Raw genomic sequence first — 16,833 nt, forward strand, 5'->3', positions numbered from 1 at the left:
AGGGAGTGGCTTAAATATCATTTTTCCACTTCAGGAGTTCTTTAGGTTTGAATGTAATAAGATTTTAAGCATGTATTATTTTTAATGATATCCTCTAAAGGATAGAATCTGTCCAGTGGTTTTTCAACTATAAGTTAATTAATGGGTCCACTAATGGTTGATGCAGTTAGTGAGTAATGGCCAGCATTTTTTTTTTTTTTTTAGTAAATAAAAGAATACAGTAGAACAGGAAACATTAAAAACATATAGTATATATAAAAAAAAAAGTAAATAATCTGTGAAATTCTTGTTTCAGTTTTCCATGGATGTGTATAATAGGTTACAATATATGACATACTTCTTATATTGGGGAGTAGTAAAATTTGTAAATCACCACTTCATACCATTTTGTAGGATATAAACTGAGAATCTTAAAAATTATCTGAGACCATTAACATTGAGCAGTGGAAAATAAGTTTTAAAGAAGGAATTTAAAACTAATCTTATTGTAAGGGAAGCTTCCAGTTGACATAGGTTTAAAATGATAATAGTACTTAAGTAGATAAATGTTTAATACAGTATCTGTTCTATTAGGTGATGAAGTGAAGCCTTTACAAATGCTTATTGGAAAACTACGCAGGGCAGTGTCTGAAGAATGTTTTTATTTTACACAGGTAAGATATTAGTTAAAAAGTACTTTTAGGAATGAAATCTTGCCATTTGCGACTACATGGATGGAACTACAGGGTATTATGCTAAGCGAAATTAGAGAAAGACAAATATCATATGACTTCACTCATATGAGGACTTTAAGAGACAAAACAGATGAGCATAAGGGAAAGGAAACAAAAATAATATAAAAACAGGGAGGGGGACAAAACATAAGAGACTCTTAAATAATGGAGAGCAAACGGAGGGTTACTGGAGGAGCTGTGGGAGGGGCGATGGGCTAACTGGGTAAGGGGCATTAAGGAATCTACTCCTGAAATCATTGTTGCACTATATGCTAACTAATTTGGATGTAAATTTAAAAAAATTAAAAAATGTAAAAGAAATACTTTTAGACAGGAAATACTATACTTCAGAACTGCACTTAGAAAATATTCCTGGGTTTGTAACTTTAAAATGAGCATTTAAATGTTTTCTGATAATCTTTTGAAACAAAAGAGATTGGAGTAAATTATCTCAGCAGTGGAACAGACAAAAGGTATACCTAATACAAAAAAACAGTGGACCAATAGAACCCAAAAAAAGTCTGTTTCCTGCCCCTGCCAACTTTGGTTGTTGAGTGCATCCATTCACTTACCTGGGGAGATTGCACAAGATCGATGAGATATATTTCACACTTCAGATTGCCAAAGTCTAAAAACTCTAATTATGCCAAGTATGTTTGTGAACTTAGAGTGAGATAGAAGCACTTACACACTCCTGGTGGAAATGTACTACCTTGAGAAGGAGATTGGCAGGGTATATTTTTGAAGATATATGCATCCTACAACCCAAGCATTTATTTGTGCACAATCAGATCTGTTCATTGCTAGAGTGTCTTTATTAAGTTAAAAATGGGAAACAACTCAAGTTTCCATGAACAGTGGTAATAAATTGTGTTATCTCGATGCACTGGAACTCCGTTTAGCAGTGTTTGATGTCGGTACTAACGTCAGTAAATCTCAAAAGTATAAAGTATGTATGCTCGAATAATTACCTCTGGATAGAGAGAAAGGTGCATAAAATGGATAAGCAGCACTTAAAATAGAGAGCTTCAAATCTATATGTAATTTTCAGTTTCTTTAAAAAATACGGAGATAATATGACAAAATTGACCATTTGTTAAAGGTAAGTAATAGATAAACTATTTTTCTGCATATTTGAAATAGTTCAGAATTTATAATCTTTGCTTTGGTTTGTCCCTAATCTCTATCCTGGGCTTTTATATTTATGGAGGAAGAGGGTGGTATTAGTTGGGACAGGTAGAGCTACCTTACTGATTTTGATTACCTATAAAATTGTTCAAAGAACAGTGTTGCAAAAACCTCAAAAAGTAAGAAGCAACCACACCTAACGCATGTCTTCATTCAGCTACTCAGCAGTGTCCACCTCCACTTCTGAAGCGTTCAGGCATTGTCCTTTCGTATCTATTGTTGATATTCAGTAAATAATGGAAAGAGAGCCCAAGTTGAATTAGTTAAGTTATAAGCTGACTTTATGTTTTTTTCCTTTTGTTATTGTCTTTACCTGATCCCTAATCTCAAGTTGAAATATGAATCACTTGTTCTGATAGAGGGGTCCTCTGGGGTTCTTCATGAAACCTGGTTTTGTCACTAATCATGTTGCCATAGACTAGTTTTTTCATCTTTTTGAGTCCATTTCTTCGTTAGTAAATGGGGTGATCAATCAGGTTTCTGCCAACCCTAGTATGATAAAATTCCATTTTAGAAACTGCTGAAAATTTAATACACTCAGTTGTTAATTGACAGTATAGTTAACTTTTAAGCGAATCTCAAGAAATAGTAATAAACAATTTGGTTTTTTCCAGTTGTGTGCAGGGCAAAGGTGAAACTTATTTTGAGGGCTTCTGAAATGATTATGGGTCTTGTGTTGTTTTTAAATGATGGTAGAATTTTCTGTTGCTCAGGAGAAAAAAACTAATAATGTGTCACATATTTGTAATTTGTGCATATAAAGCATAGATGTGTTACAGAAAAGTACATGAATGTGATCTACTTCATATAATTTTTTTTTTAATTTAAATTTTAGTTAACACACAATGCAGTATTGGTTTCAGGAGTAGAATTCAGTGATTCATCACTTACAACACCCAGTGCTCATCACAAGTGCCTTCAGAATTTATAGACTACTTTCCAGTCATAATTTTTTTATTTTGAGTAAGCTCTATGCCCAACATGGGGCTTGACCTCATGACCCCAAGATCAAGAGTCACATGCTCTGCCAACTGAGACACCCCTAGTTATCATCTTTTAATTTCTGTCCTTGTCTTCTGGTGTTTTTTCAAGGGTAGTTGGCATTACAGAGATAACATCAATCTAAGACACAAGCTAGAAAGTGGTAGATTGCAGTACAAGCTATATTCATTATTAGAAGCAGAAAAAATAGTTTTGTGCAGTTAGGATTATCAATATTTTTCCACTGTAGGAAGTATTTTATGTCCTAGAGAGAGAGAAAGATTTAGATTTAACCATTTCTTTTGCAGACTGATTTGGTGTATGGAATAGTGTTTCCTTGCTGATTTTTCTGTGCCATTTTGACTTTTACATATAGGAAAATAACATTTAATGATTTTTCAGAGGCAGAAATCAAAAATTTTTAATTCTGTAAAATACTAATTTTGTTAATAGACTTTTTGCAATGTCCTTGGTGAACATCATACTCCTGCTATAAAATGTGGCATAAATATAGAAGAGAAAGAGAGTTCTGGTGTGCATACTTCTGAAAATCAAGAACAAGAATTGCAAGATTATAGATATGAAGTTCAAGGTAATAAAATCTTACAGTCTTTTTTCTTTTTTCTTAAATATTTATTTGTTTGTTTTGTGAGATAGAGTGCAAGCAGGGGAGGGGCAGAGAGAGAGGGAGAGAGAATCTTAAACAGGTTCCACACTCATTGTGGAGCCAACCCAGGGCTCGATTTCATAGCCATGAGATCATGACCTAAGCCAAAACCTAGAGTCGGACACTTAACCAACTGAGCCACTCAGGTGCCCCTTCCCACATTATTTTCTTAAGTCAGTTAATGTGATGAACTTTTACTTTTAATCATAATTCAGTCATTTAATATCTTTTGGGATTCATGAAATCTTATTTTTAATATACATTTTTATTTATGTAATGCAATAATTGTGATATAAAGAGAATCAAAGATGTCCACAAGTTTGCTTGTGAAATGAAATTATTATAATTGTTTATTTATCATCTAGACTTTCAAGAAAATATGCAAACTCTTCTCACCAAAGTAACAGAAGAATACAACAAACTCTTGGTACTTCAAACACGATTAAGTAAGGTCTGTGAAATGGAAAATGTATTATGTTTTCATTTATTGTGTCACATGCTGTTTTGTAAGCTTCATCAACTAAGCATTTCTAAAATAAGTGAACATGAAAAAGATGAAGGAAAAGTTACATATTCATAGTATCAATGAACTAAGGGAATATCTGCAAGTTGAATACTATTTTACCCCATTTGAGAGTTTTGGAAATCCTGATAAAGTAAGATATATATAAAATGTCAGATTGTAAACTTGGTGAAGCAGCTGTATTTAGTTTTCTATATAGCAGTTTTAAAGTAGCGGGTCTGTTTTAGAGAAAAATGGAATTAGTATAGTTGTTTAGAACATAGCTAATTAGTTTCACACAGTGTTAGATATGTCAAATTCCTTTCAAGTTGTTTTAGAAATGTATGCAAGAGAATATAGATGGCATAGTGTAATTTATTAACTGTATCAGAAAAATAAATAGCATATATTGGCAAAGATAAGTGTTAAGATCTTCATGTTGTAGAAAAAATCCAGAAGGATCTCTATGTCTGTTTATTTGGGGTACTTTTGATGTCATTCTACTTAACTGGGCAGATTTGAAAGATTTAACTGACACACAGCTCAAGTTCTATTGCTTATGAGGGATGCTTTGCTGAGAAAATTAGATGCAGATGTGGTTTGGTAACACTGTGTAATCATGGTCTGACATCAACCAGACCTCAGGATCACTTGACAATTCTTGTTCTTCTTTCTCTTCCCCTCCCTCTTTCTCACCTTCTGTCTTCCTCTGTTTCTCTTTTCCCCTTTCCATCATTCCTTTTCTCTTTCTCTTCCTCTGCAAGTAAATAAACTATCCTGCCTTTTCTAAAACCTATAAACCTACTCCACTGTCTTACAGATAACTATGTAGGAGGGCAGGTGGATAGATAAAAATCCTTATTTAACTCTACATTTCCCTACAATAATTACTTTTCTTTCCACTTCCCCTCATAGCCAAGATGTTGATCCCTATTCAAAATCATCATACCATTTTCTTACCAGTACTCTTAGCAGTTTGGATTTTTTTGTTTTTCTACTGCCCTTATCCTGCCTCCAGGGATCCTTCTTCTCTAGTCATACTTGGGTTTGGATCCTTCTTCTCTAGTCATACTTGGGTTTCTGAGGGCTGCTTAGAAAATTAGAGGCAAATGTGGTTTGGTGACACTGCGTCATCATGGTCTGACATCAGCCAGACCCTCAGGATCACTTCACAGTTCTTTTATGTGGTACTTTACTTTCTCACAATCCCTTCAGTGGATGTTTCTCAGCTTTACAACTTTCCTCAAGTCATATATTCTACTTCTGGTCCCCCTTTATATTTGGCCTTATCTCCTATTTCTCTACAAATATCAGAGCTATCAATTATAAATTATCTCAGCCTGCTACCTCTAGACCATATGTATTTCTTTAAATCTCTGAATGCCCTAATTTTCCTTCTATCTCAGAAGTTATTCCTTTCCATAACCAAGGTTATTTTATTTCCTGTGACTTTGTTAATATCCCTTTCTACCTCTTCCAAGATTGATAACATGTCCCTTCCCTCTCTTCTGTGATTTCAGCTCCTTTGCTTGTGTTTTTCTCTGTTTCTGTCCTTTCCCCTCGCACATTCCTCACGTCTCTATTTAGAACATAACCGGTCCTCAATGCCACATCTTCCTTTGTGGTTCTCTTTCTCCTTCACGGTCACATTGTTTGAAAGAAAGAATAGACTATAGCGGGAACTTCCCCATCTGCTCCCCTCTCCTCCCCATTGTAAACAAGCTTCCAACTTGCACTTCACTAAGCTTTCTTTGATCAAAGTCAGTGGTGAATCCTTAACTGTCAGATTTCCTTTCTGTTTTCTTACCTTCCTTGTTTTCTTTCTTTTAAAAGTATGTTGCTTTTCTTCATGGCAATACACAGTTGAAACTATTAAATAGTGTAGGAGGGCTTATAGTAAGCAAGTAATCCACAGTGATGGATTTGTGAGTCAGTGAATGATGTGTCATTTTGCCTTTTTCTTTTTAGGGCACTGAGTAGGGAACAGTTTGGTTTGATGAGAGAAACACCTCCCTTCCCCAGTACCAGAATGTGGGAGGCTTACTTTGGAACACAGATACCCACCCTAACTTCTTTAGTTCTCCCCAGAAAAAAAATTAAAAAGTGAAATTCACATGTTAACCCAGTAAGGTAGCTCTCACCACAAAGGCATCCAGAGGTTGGTTGAGATCAGTCTCAGCACTGCAATACATCACTGTCTAACCTGTTAGCTTCATCTTCTAACCCTCCTCCTCCTCATTTTAGCCATACTGAAATACTCCTAGAGTTTCCCAAATGTACCCTGATCTTTCACACCTTGGCCTTTATTGAATGTTTTTTTTTTCTGCCTGACACTGCCATCAAACTCCAGTCTGCTTGGTGTGTTCTTCCAGTTGGTTCAGATGTTATTTCCTTTGTGTCCTCTTTACCTGTCTTCCTAGACTTAGGCATTTCTTCCTCCATTCTGTTGGCCTTTGGTTACTGCATTTACCTTTTTCTGTTAATTATAATAACAAGAAAAATAATAAATGCAAGTTTGTACAAAGAACTATGGCAACAGGGAAAAGGGGGGAGGTAATGATCTATTTAAAATAATTCCTAGATTCTAAACCCTTCAGAATCAGGGAGTCTTGTCTTTATTTTTATTTCTTCTTAGTGTGGTCCTTGGTTAGAGCACATGGTAGAGGTTTAATAAGTGCTGAATGAATTAAGTGAAGAGATATATTTGGAAAAGTAGGCTGGAAACTGAAGAATTTACCTGATGGTCTTTATTTTCTTTGGGAAATTAAGAGGCAAGGTCTTCTGTTGAAGTTGTACTAGGGGTTAGGCACGGGGTAGCGGACTTGATAAGAATAGTAACCAGTAAAGTAGCCTTCATGGGAAATAGTTTTATCCTGTGGCTCACCTGCTTTTTGTGGTATTATTTGTTCATCTAGCCGAGCAAGTCCAAACTCTTTCTCCTTGCTTTTAAGGTGCTTTGTAGTCTAAATCTATCTTATTTACATAGCCATCTTCCCCCATCCTTATCCAAATTAAACCCCTCTTTACAAGATAGTTTTCTTTACTAGTTATAGCATTAGGCTGTTCATTCACAAATGGCTTATACTCTTTTTTCAGTATAACCTTTCTGATCATTGCCCAAAATGACTGAGGCCTGAATCAAGTTTGACTTACTCTATAACTACTCACACACATCATTCTTTCTTCTCTGTTATTGTCCTTACAGTCAATTATAGTTTAGTGCTTCTCTAGTTACTTAATTTTATTTCCCCAACTAGTTGACACATTCTGTAAGGGCAGATACACATTTTTTTTTCTTTTTTTACTGATTGTATCTTAGTCTCTCTTGTCACAGTGCTAGCCATGTAGTAGATGATTATTAAGTATTCTATGAATAACTAAATTAAGACACCTAAGCATCTGACAAATTGCTGCCTAATTATAATAGTTAAGGAAATAACTTGAGGTTCATCTGTTTTCATTATTTTCCTTCCTTTTGTGTAAAGAACCATACCATTTGTCAATTACTTGGATGTACATAGGTTATATCCAGAGATTCATAAAGTTATATTACCAAGTATTGATAAACATAAAATTTAACAGTGTATGAGTTGAAATTCCGAAGACCAAGTCATATTACAAATACTGTATGAGTTATATACCAAGATTCTGTGCAGCTTCTGTTTTTGTATTAAAATGAACTTCTTTCTGGGTATGAAAGAACAGTACACTTACTAATATAATTGCAGTGCTGTGAAGGGAATGTGAATCACTGTCAGAAGAAAGCGTGGAATAACGTAGAAGCAAAAATATTTATATCAGAGTATTAAAATTCTAAGTGATTTCAAAAACATTTTCAATGTAAAGCTGCTTTAATACAACTTTCAAAATGCTACATCATATATTTATGTCACTCCTTTTCTGTTCTTTTCAATAGATACATGGACAGGAGACAGATGATGTGAAGCTTGAGGTTGCAGAAGGAGGTCTACCAAAAGAGGAAACAGAGTTTTTATCAGCCTCTCAGATGACCAATTTGCATGACATTGGTAAATTTTGATTATATGCCACAGTATAGTATTTTTATACCAAATATTTAATCATTTGATTTTTTTTTTTTTTTTAACTTTTGAGAGAGAGAGAGCACAAGTAGGGGAGGAGCAGGAGAGAGAGGTAGAGGATCTGAAGCAGGGGCTCTGCCCTGACATTAGCAAGCCCAATGCCAGGCTCAAACTCATGGTCATGACCTGAGCCAAAGTCAGATGCTCAGGTGACTGAGCCACCCAGTGCCCTAGTCATTTGATTTTCTTACTTTACAATTTGAGATAACCTCGTGACCTTGGGCATTTCAGTATAATCTCTCCGGTCTCAGTTTTCGCATTCTTAAAGTGGAAGATTTGGACTATTGCTGTCTTTGATCCCTTCTCACTTCTTACTCTGTGATTCTAAATTGTTTCCAGTTTAAAGACATAAAGTTGGTAGATTTAGGGGTACTACAGACATGAAGATTAAAGAAATGATCTTGAATTGCACGATTCATTTTGTTTGTTTTCTTGAGTCAAATTGAGTTTAAATTGAAACTTGAGTTATTACTAGTAAAAAAAAACATTATTTTTTCGAAGAAGAATGAATATCTCCACACACAAAAAAGTGATTGTGGTATTTCACTAAGAAATTTCTGTTGAAGTGTTTATTTTCTTCTCTTCATATAACTTAGATGTCAGTCATAAAAGCAAGTTATCTGCTCTGCAAGATTCTGAAAAAATTAGGCGACTGGAAGGACAAGTTCAAGAATTAGAAAACTTCATCTCCTCTTTGCAGCAACAATTGAAAGAAACTGAAGAAAACCATGGGGCAGAGATCCATTGTTTGCAGGAAAGGCTTCAAGCTGTCAGTGAGTCTACAGTTCAGCCAAGGTATCTGTCTACTTATAATTTCATTCAACAGCATTTGTAGAGTAGTAATAGTCATAACATGATTGTTTTCCAGAAGAAAATGTGACTTAAGGAAAATTGGATGAAAGAGATGGGGATGTAGCATTATCAAGAAATAAGAATAAGAGATAATTCTTTGAAATGTGTGAAATATTATAAACTGAAGACATTATAGGGATTTTACTTACACCTTATTTTATAAAAATGCTGGTTGTTGTTAATTTGCTGAGAGAGTGTGCATATATTTGTTTTCATATGCCTGGTCTTTACTACCTTGATGTGGGACATACCCAAGAAATATAAGATAGGATCATTCTAGTCATGATTGGACTTTCTCCACTTTGTTGTCTAATATTCAGATTCACCATGTCCAGAACTCTGGATCTTCCCCTTGAAATTTGTTCCTTCAGCAGCCATCTCTATCTGAGGTTACTCTTCTTTCTCTCATACCTCACTTCCAGTCTATCAAAAAATCCTGTTATTTCTGCCTCCAAAACACATCTAAACTGGACCACTTCTCACTAGCCCCCTGCTGCCCACCATTGTCATGTCTCACGTGGATTACTGCAACAACTGATCTCTCTCCTTCTACCCTAACTCTTCCCTAAAGTCTGTCCTCAGCACATTTCCACAACTAGATTTAAGACATGATCAGATCACATTAGTCCAGTGCTCTTCTGTCCTTACAGTGCCTTACTAGGTCCTACATGATGGTTCCCTGTTACCACTTTGACTTTATCTCCTGTTGACTCACCCACCGGTCACTATTCTCATGCCGCACATTCTTCTTGAGATCTCAGACCATCAGTATGCTCCTGCTTTAGAATGATCTTTCTCCAGATATTTACATGCCCAACACATTACCTCCTTTGGGTCTTTATGCAGATATAATGTTCTTATGATGTCTATTCTGATTACCCCCATTTAAATTAAAATTGTTCTTTAGAACTCTGTATGCTAATTTCCTGCGTCATTTCTTTCTATATTGCTTAATATTATCTGTTATATATATATAAAGGTATGTATGTATAAGATGAAAACCAAGTTTATATATATTTACAGGGGAGTTTGATTTTATTTGTTTTGTTTAGTGTCTTTCTTTTATGAAAGACTTCAAGCTTTGTAAGGGTGAGGATTTTTGCCCATTTGAGTCATTGATGTGTCCCAGACTGTGTAATTATTCCCTCTCCTAGTAGGTGCTCAGTAAATATTTGTTAAATGAATGAATGAACAGTTCATAATTTAGTTGGGGAGTGTGCTATAATATTTAGCTCTGTGCAATGTTCAGAGATTTCATCTAACTTTGGCTGGCTCTGCTCTTCTAGGACTGTCTTCATAGGCACTTACTAATGGGACCTCAAGACAAAAAAACATTTCTTTCCTTGAGACAAGATATTGAATGTCCACACTTTTGGGGAAGCAGTCTGTTCCTCTTTCTTTTATTCAGGGTCTGTTTGTAGGCTTTGGAATCATTTGCCCAGCCTGGCACAGCCTTCTAAAGCTCCCATTTCATTTGAGATCATTAGCTCTTTAACTTGACCATGCATCAGAAACACTGGAGGCTTTTGAATACTTAAAATTAGATTACTGGACTATACATTTGGAGAGTCAGACTTAACAGCTTTGAGATAGACCATGGACATGTGTATTTATAACAAAATAATTCTGATACAGAAAGTCCCATGAATTGACGTTTGGAAACCACCACTCTAGGTTTTCTGATATGAAAGAAAATAAGTAGATAGCAAGAACTCTCTAATTATTAGCTATAGTATTTCATATAGCCTTCCTTTAATTAGTGATGCTTTCTCTCTAAAGTGTGAAGAAAAGGGAGTCTTTTGGAAATGTAGACTTATTTGCTGTTACTACAGTTGGGCTTTTGTCAGCTCACCACCCTCTCTCAGAGTTTCTAGAATATTCAGTGGAAGTGTGTTGACAGTACCTTTCAACTAAAACCATTAGTTTTCTCCCACTCCCCAAAACAGAGGTTACTAAGGACCATGTTCACTCCTGCTAATAGTGATGAGTCAAAGTTATTTCTTGTAAATGTCATCGCATTTTTGGATACAACTATGATGCTTTTTGAATTAAAGTAGATTTGAACTTGTTTAAAAAAATAATTGAGTCATTCATTTAACATGTATTTGGAGATGTTATATACTAGGAGACTCTTAGGGATACAGTATAGGATTGGAATGACTAGAGTCAGATCTGCATTTGACACCTGATTTAACCTTTTACTGGCTATACAATTTTTGGCAGATTATTTTAACATGTCTTAGTAATATGAGGGACAATAAAACTACCATTAAGAGTGTGAGGATTAAATGAAACAATGACTGGGATGGGCCTTAGCTAGATGCCATGGAAGGAGCTATAGATGTATTTAAGTGGCCTTTTCCCTCAAGTGACTTCAGTCTAATCACTGAAATAATACTTATTCACAAAATAATTTTTAAGAAGTAGTGGTTAAGGAATATAACATGGTGATAACAACCAAAGTGCTGGAATTTAAACCCATGTCTGTGTGGCATCTTTTACTGCACATTTTTATGATAATTGCTTATTGGAGTGGTTCCAGAGGAAAAGAAAATGAAGGGATGACTATGAGATGTTGGGATAGAAGGAGGAATGTTGAGAACAAAGTGAAGGGGAAAAACAAAGATGACACTGTGTTGTATGAGCTAGAGAATATGGAGAATAATGATACATTAATATAAAATAGAGAAATTAGGCTGGTGGAGAGTCAGCTTAATATTAAGAGGGGAGCAGTGACTTTGGTTTTAGCCAGACTATATTTTGAATTTGGGATGAACACTTTCAAATGCTATAAAGCCATAGAATGAAATTGTGGACTAAGTAGAATTTTTTTATTAGAATTTGGGTCTTAATAGACCCAAAGTAATCAGGAGGGCTTCTCAGCTATGAAAAAAAGAATCAAAATATGGAGCCAAGGATCAGAATAGTGTGTGCAAGAAGCAGTAAGGAAACAGACAGAATTGTGAGACAGAAGAACCAGGAAAGGACAGAGAAGAAAGACAGGGGAGATGAGTTTTTACAATCATTTATCATGAACAAAGAACACAAATAGGCAGTTCACAGCCGAAGAAACTTATATGGCCAATGGAAGCTGAAGGGTATGTAATCTCAAAAACAAAAACAGAAATGTTCTAACAAAGTTTTAAAACTTTGAGTTGCTGAAGTTTTGAATAAATACTTACATGATAACTGTTGTGGAAGTAAAGTTAATGTAACTTTTTGGAATGTGGCGTTATATTAAATTTTTAAATATTTATAAGATTTATAATACAGAAAGTCCATAGATGTTATGAGGATTAATATTGTACCATTATTTGTAATAGTGAACATTTAGAAACAACCAAATGTTTATCAGTAGTGGGTTAGTTATATAAGTCAGGAAATGGGATGATGATAACTTATATCTGGCCAGTTTGGGACAGAATGAAAGAAGAGGATAGGAGAAATAAAGGAGGAGTTGGGCAAAAGGGGAGTGGAATAAAGAAGGCAGTGTGGATGCACATTAAAAGTGAAGTGAGAAATTGTATTAGCTAAAACAAAATTATAATTTGCCCCTTTAATCTTTATCCCATGGTTGCTAAATATTAATCTCACTTTATTTTTATGACCCAAGTTAAGCATTTTAAGAAAAAAAATATTTTTTTACAAAATAATGATTGTAAAACAATTCAGAATAAAGACGCGAATGCCAAAAGATGCATGAATAGATTAAAAACAAAAAAAAATGTAGAAGTGGTTGTATAAATTAAGAACCTTCTTTTTGCTGCCTCTGCTCCCCAGTTCCACTTAGAGATAATCATTGTTACTTTTGATGTCTATTCATCCAGATTTTTTTCTGTTTGTGTGTATAAATAGTTTTTTAATAAAAATGAGCTTTTATGGGCTTTTACTCAGTAATAGCATAGATAACTTTTAGAAAATGTCTCTACCTGTAAATAGCTCCATGTCATATATTTGTAGTACACTTCTTAAAGTGGCATAAAATTCAGTGGTGATGTGTTGAAGTTCTCTGTCATTGAAGTGTGTTACTTTAATTTTAATTGGAAAAATCAGTCAACAATACAGTTTGAGTTACAGTACTTATAACTCTATGCATGCTATAAATTTGGACTAACAGTAAAACTCATACACAACTCTTAATTCGTTCACTCTCTTTTATTCATGTTTAGTTTCTCCAGTGATTCAATGGTAATTACTGAATCTGATGTCCAGAAAACAGTATACCCTGGAAGTTGTCTTAACCAGAACATTGATGGTACAATAGAGGTATTATATTTTTAAACTGTTGTGTGCACTGATACTGTTTCTCTGTCATTTTTATGTCCGTAGTAAGACCGTTGTTAAGAAGTAAGCATAATAAATAAGAGGATAACACATTATGTAAAAGACCCAGAAGAATATATAAGCAAAAAAATTTAATGTATTTTCATAGCATAGGAATAACACAAAGTTAAAATTGAGAGTTTTTTCCCCCTAAATATGTTCTGGTTTAAAATTTGTCTTGTTTTGTGTGACATGAGCTATGTAACAAATTAGTTTCATACCCTTGCCAACAACTTTTCGTCCCACTATGGGAAGTTGAGTCAGACTATCTCTAGAATAGTGTTTAGGGATCCCCAAAATTCAAGATGCTATGGCTAGGACAATAGTTGAGGCTTCCTTGAGCACATGCCATATGATGTATAAAAGCCCCTCATCTTTTACAGTGTCGGCCAGCTAGCTAAATCACATTCTGTCTCTCCTCAACATTGTATATATTACCAATTTGTGGCCATTTTTCTGAAACTTATAACTACAAAACCCTGGTCTTCATTCAGTGGATTTTTAATTCTTGACTCATATAGAAAACAAAAATCATTGCTTTCTCTTGTTTTGGAAACAGAGGAGAGATGTTGGCTACATATCTTGTTTGTACCATACTCCTCCTATATGGAGTATCTATTTGAATGCCATTCAGGTAATTGGTAAACAAATACTTTCATGCTGAAAATATGTTTACATTTTAAAAAACTGTTTATAGTTTTTTCTAGTTACAAAAGTAGTTTGTATTTGTGGGGAAATGGATACTATTAATAAACATCAAGAAAAAATAAAATTTGCTTATAATTTCATAAGCAAAGATAGCCACTGTTAGCATTACTTAGATACATATCTTAATTATATTTAAGAAGTATCTTTAGCCTACTGTAGAACTATGTTAGTAATTGTAAATATGTAAATATATTTCTGACTTTGCATCTTTAAGTTCACAATACTAAGTAGGTTATTTAGAATTCTACACTAGAATTATTCACCAGAATTATCGTTTTTAATTAAGAGCAGAACTGAAATTTACTTATTAAAACTCAGTTTTCTAAGAAACATTGATCTTTTGAGGATATTTGAGCATAGAAGTTTAAAAATAAGTGATGTATGATTAGTATAAACAAATCTGTTACATTTTGCTTTTTAATTTAGTTTTCTGATGAATTTGGAGTGAAAAAGGAAACAAATATGGTTACATTGCTGGAAAAACAGTACCAAGAACGATTAGAAGAAGAAGTAGCTAAGGTAAGTTTATAGTTTGTCAGATTATTTTGATTTATATTCCTTTTGAGCCTTCAGAAAACATAGATTTTATTGATAGTAATGACCTTTTTTTTTCAAGTTTTATTTATTTAAGTAATCTCTACACCCACCATGGGGCGCAAACTCATGACCCCAAGATCAAGAGTCTCGTGCTGCACCGACTGAGCCAGGCACCCCTGCACTTTTTGTTACAAGTTTTGTACATAGATTATCTTTAAATTGTCAGTTACTGGTATCAACCACAGTTGCCTTTCAATGGAATATTCTGTGAACTTTTCCTTTAGAAAAATATTTTCTTCTTGATGTGGAATAGTAATCAGAAACTTCTCAGAATGGCCAAACAAGTCTTTATAAATTTGTTACCTGGGAGTAGTACCTTGTGATGGAGTTTGGCCTTCCTTTAAAAGTAGGGGATATGGTAGGAAATGAGAAAGAAGGTGGTTTGTCTTTTATATATTTTCTTTGCCTATCTCTTCCTTGAGAAGTGACTGTGATGTTTGTGACTGTAGATACTCTTAGCTGTGCTATGCCCAGAGCCATTCTTTTAAATTCTTGAATACCAAGCATATCACCTAATCTACCATTATGATTCCATTTCTTTTGTCTTTGTATTCCCTTTCAGAATGCATATATCTGGGGTGCCTAGGTGGCTCAGTCAGTTAAGTTGACTGACTCAATTTTGATCATGATCTCAATCATGATCTCGTGGTTCATGGGTTCAAGCTCTGCATCAGGCTCTATGCTGACAGAGTGGAGCCTGCTTGTGATTCTCTTTTCTCTCTGCCCCTCTCCTTTTCTCTCTGTCTGTCTCCCACGCATGTGCGCACACACTCCTTTCTCAAATAAACTTTAAAAATAAAAAAAATAATAAAATGGATATACCTGATTGGGTTCTTATATTGGAACAGTTGAATTCTGACTTTTTCTGCTTTTTAATAATATTTCAACTGTTTCAATATAACAATCCCAGTGGATATATGCATTTTAAAAGAGGAGAATTGATCGATTATACAGGAAATGCATAAGGAGTTAGGTTAAACATAAATTAGAAGAGAAACATAAATTAGAAGAGGAAGTCAGCACTCAAGGAAATATGTGGGCCATATGGACTTAATCACTTCTGTGTCTGAATTGAATGTTTAGTTCCTGGAGATCAAAGTAAAAAGCGAGTCACCATTGCTTATATAGCTCTCATTATCTAGTTCTTTAGAGAAATGCAGATTTTCTCTTGCCCTTAGCTCTTAGAAAAATTTCTCAAGTGGAATGTTATAGCAGGGCATCATAGCAATTAAGAGCATGAGGTTTGGTATAGGATATACCATGCTTTAAATTCTTGTTTTTCGGGCTTACTTCTTGTTTTTGGGTTTCCTTATGATCTTAGGAAAGTTACTTAACTTCTGAGTCTATTTCCTCTGTTAAAAGAGGGAAAAATAGGGGGCGCCTGGGTGGCTCAGTCTGTTGAGCATCCGACTTCAGCTCAGGTCATGATCTCACAGCTTGTGAGTTCAAGCCCCACGTCGGGCTCTGTGCTGACAGCTCAGAGCCTGGAACCTGCTTCATATTCTGGGTCTCCCTCTCTCTCTCTGCCCCTCTCCTGCTCATGCTGTGTCTCTCTGTCTCTCAAAGATAAATAAAGATAAAAAAAATTTTTTTAAAAGAAGGAAAAATAGGAATAAGTAATTTTTATAAGGATTCAGTGACCTAATATAAATCACCTACCAGATGATAGACTCATAAATGAAACTTTTAAAGTGATCATATTATTACTCTGGTAATGATGATGATAGAAGTATGTCTTGTAAAGCATCATTCTTCTTAAGCAGATAACAAGAGCACCAAAATGTAAGTCATTGAAAACCGTTTTGAAGACGTCCAGGGTACAATGGTCCAAGGGATAACATTTGATGGCCCAGCTTGATCCTAGAATAATGTAGATTGTTGACATGAGCCACCAGTACTGATGGGATTATGCTGTATACTATACTCTTTAGGTGGGACTGTTGGAAAAAGATTGAGAACCATTGCTTGAAAAACACAGGGTATATAGGAAGCCCAGTAGGGGTAGTGATTCCCAATATAGATCACATTAGATTCAACCTGTGATTTGTGTACCTACTACTGAAAATAGACATTTATTTGCATTTCATTGCCAGGCAGTATTCCAAGTGTTCGGGTATAGCAGAGGTAAAAAAAAATGAAGTGTTTGCTCCCATAGACCTTACATTCTGTCTAGTTGGTGCAGAAAGATGGTGGTAAATACCA

The 16,833-nt window shown here is 34.8% G+C and overlaps 1 protein-coding gene across 6 annotated transcripts in view; it reads left to right on the forward strand.

Annotated features, from left to right (window-relative positions):
* Positions 1 to 16,833, forward strand: part of AKAP9 (A-kinase anchoring protein 9) — a 154,302-nt gene that overhangs the window by 53,542 nt on the left and 83,927 nt on the right. For 5 of the 6 annotated variants that reach the window (XM_047830631.1, XM_047830647.1, XM_047830654.1 and 2 more), the window contains 7 exons: positions 574 to 653; positions 3,336 to 3,474; positions 3,915 to 4,000; positions 7,968 to 8,079; positions 8,748 to 8,946; positions 13,173 to 13,269; positions 14,461 to 14,553. In XM_047830631.1, coding sequence (XP_047686587.1) covers positions 574 to 653; positions 3,336 to 3,474; positions 3,915 to 4,000; positions 7,968 to 8,079; positions 8,748 to 8,946; positions 13,173 to 13,269; positions 14,461 to 14,553 — 806 coding nt within the window. Of the gene's footprint in view, positions 1 to 304; positions 319 to 573; positions 654 to 3,039; positions 3,046 to 3,335; positions 3,475 to 3,914; positions 4,001 to 7,967; positions 8,080 to 8,747; positions 8,947 to 13,172; positions 13,270 to 14,460; positions 14,554 to 16,833 lie in introns of those variants that run through there. The other variant, XM_047830673.1, reaches the window with a different exon arrangement.

This window comes from Prionailurus viverrinus, chromosome A2 (genome assembly GCF_022837055.1).
Source record: "Prionailurus viverrinus isolate Anna chromosome A2, UM_Priviv_1.0, whole genome shotgun sequence".
NCBI lineage: Eukaryota > Metazoa > Chordata > Mammalia > Carnivora > Felidae > Prionailurus > Prionailurus viverrinus.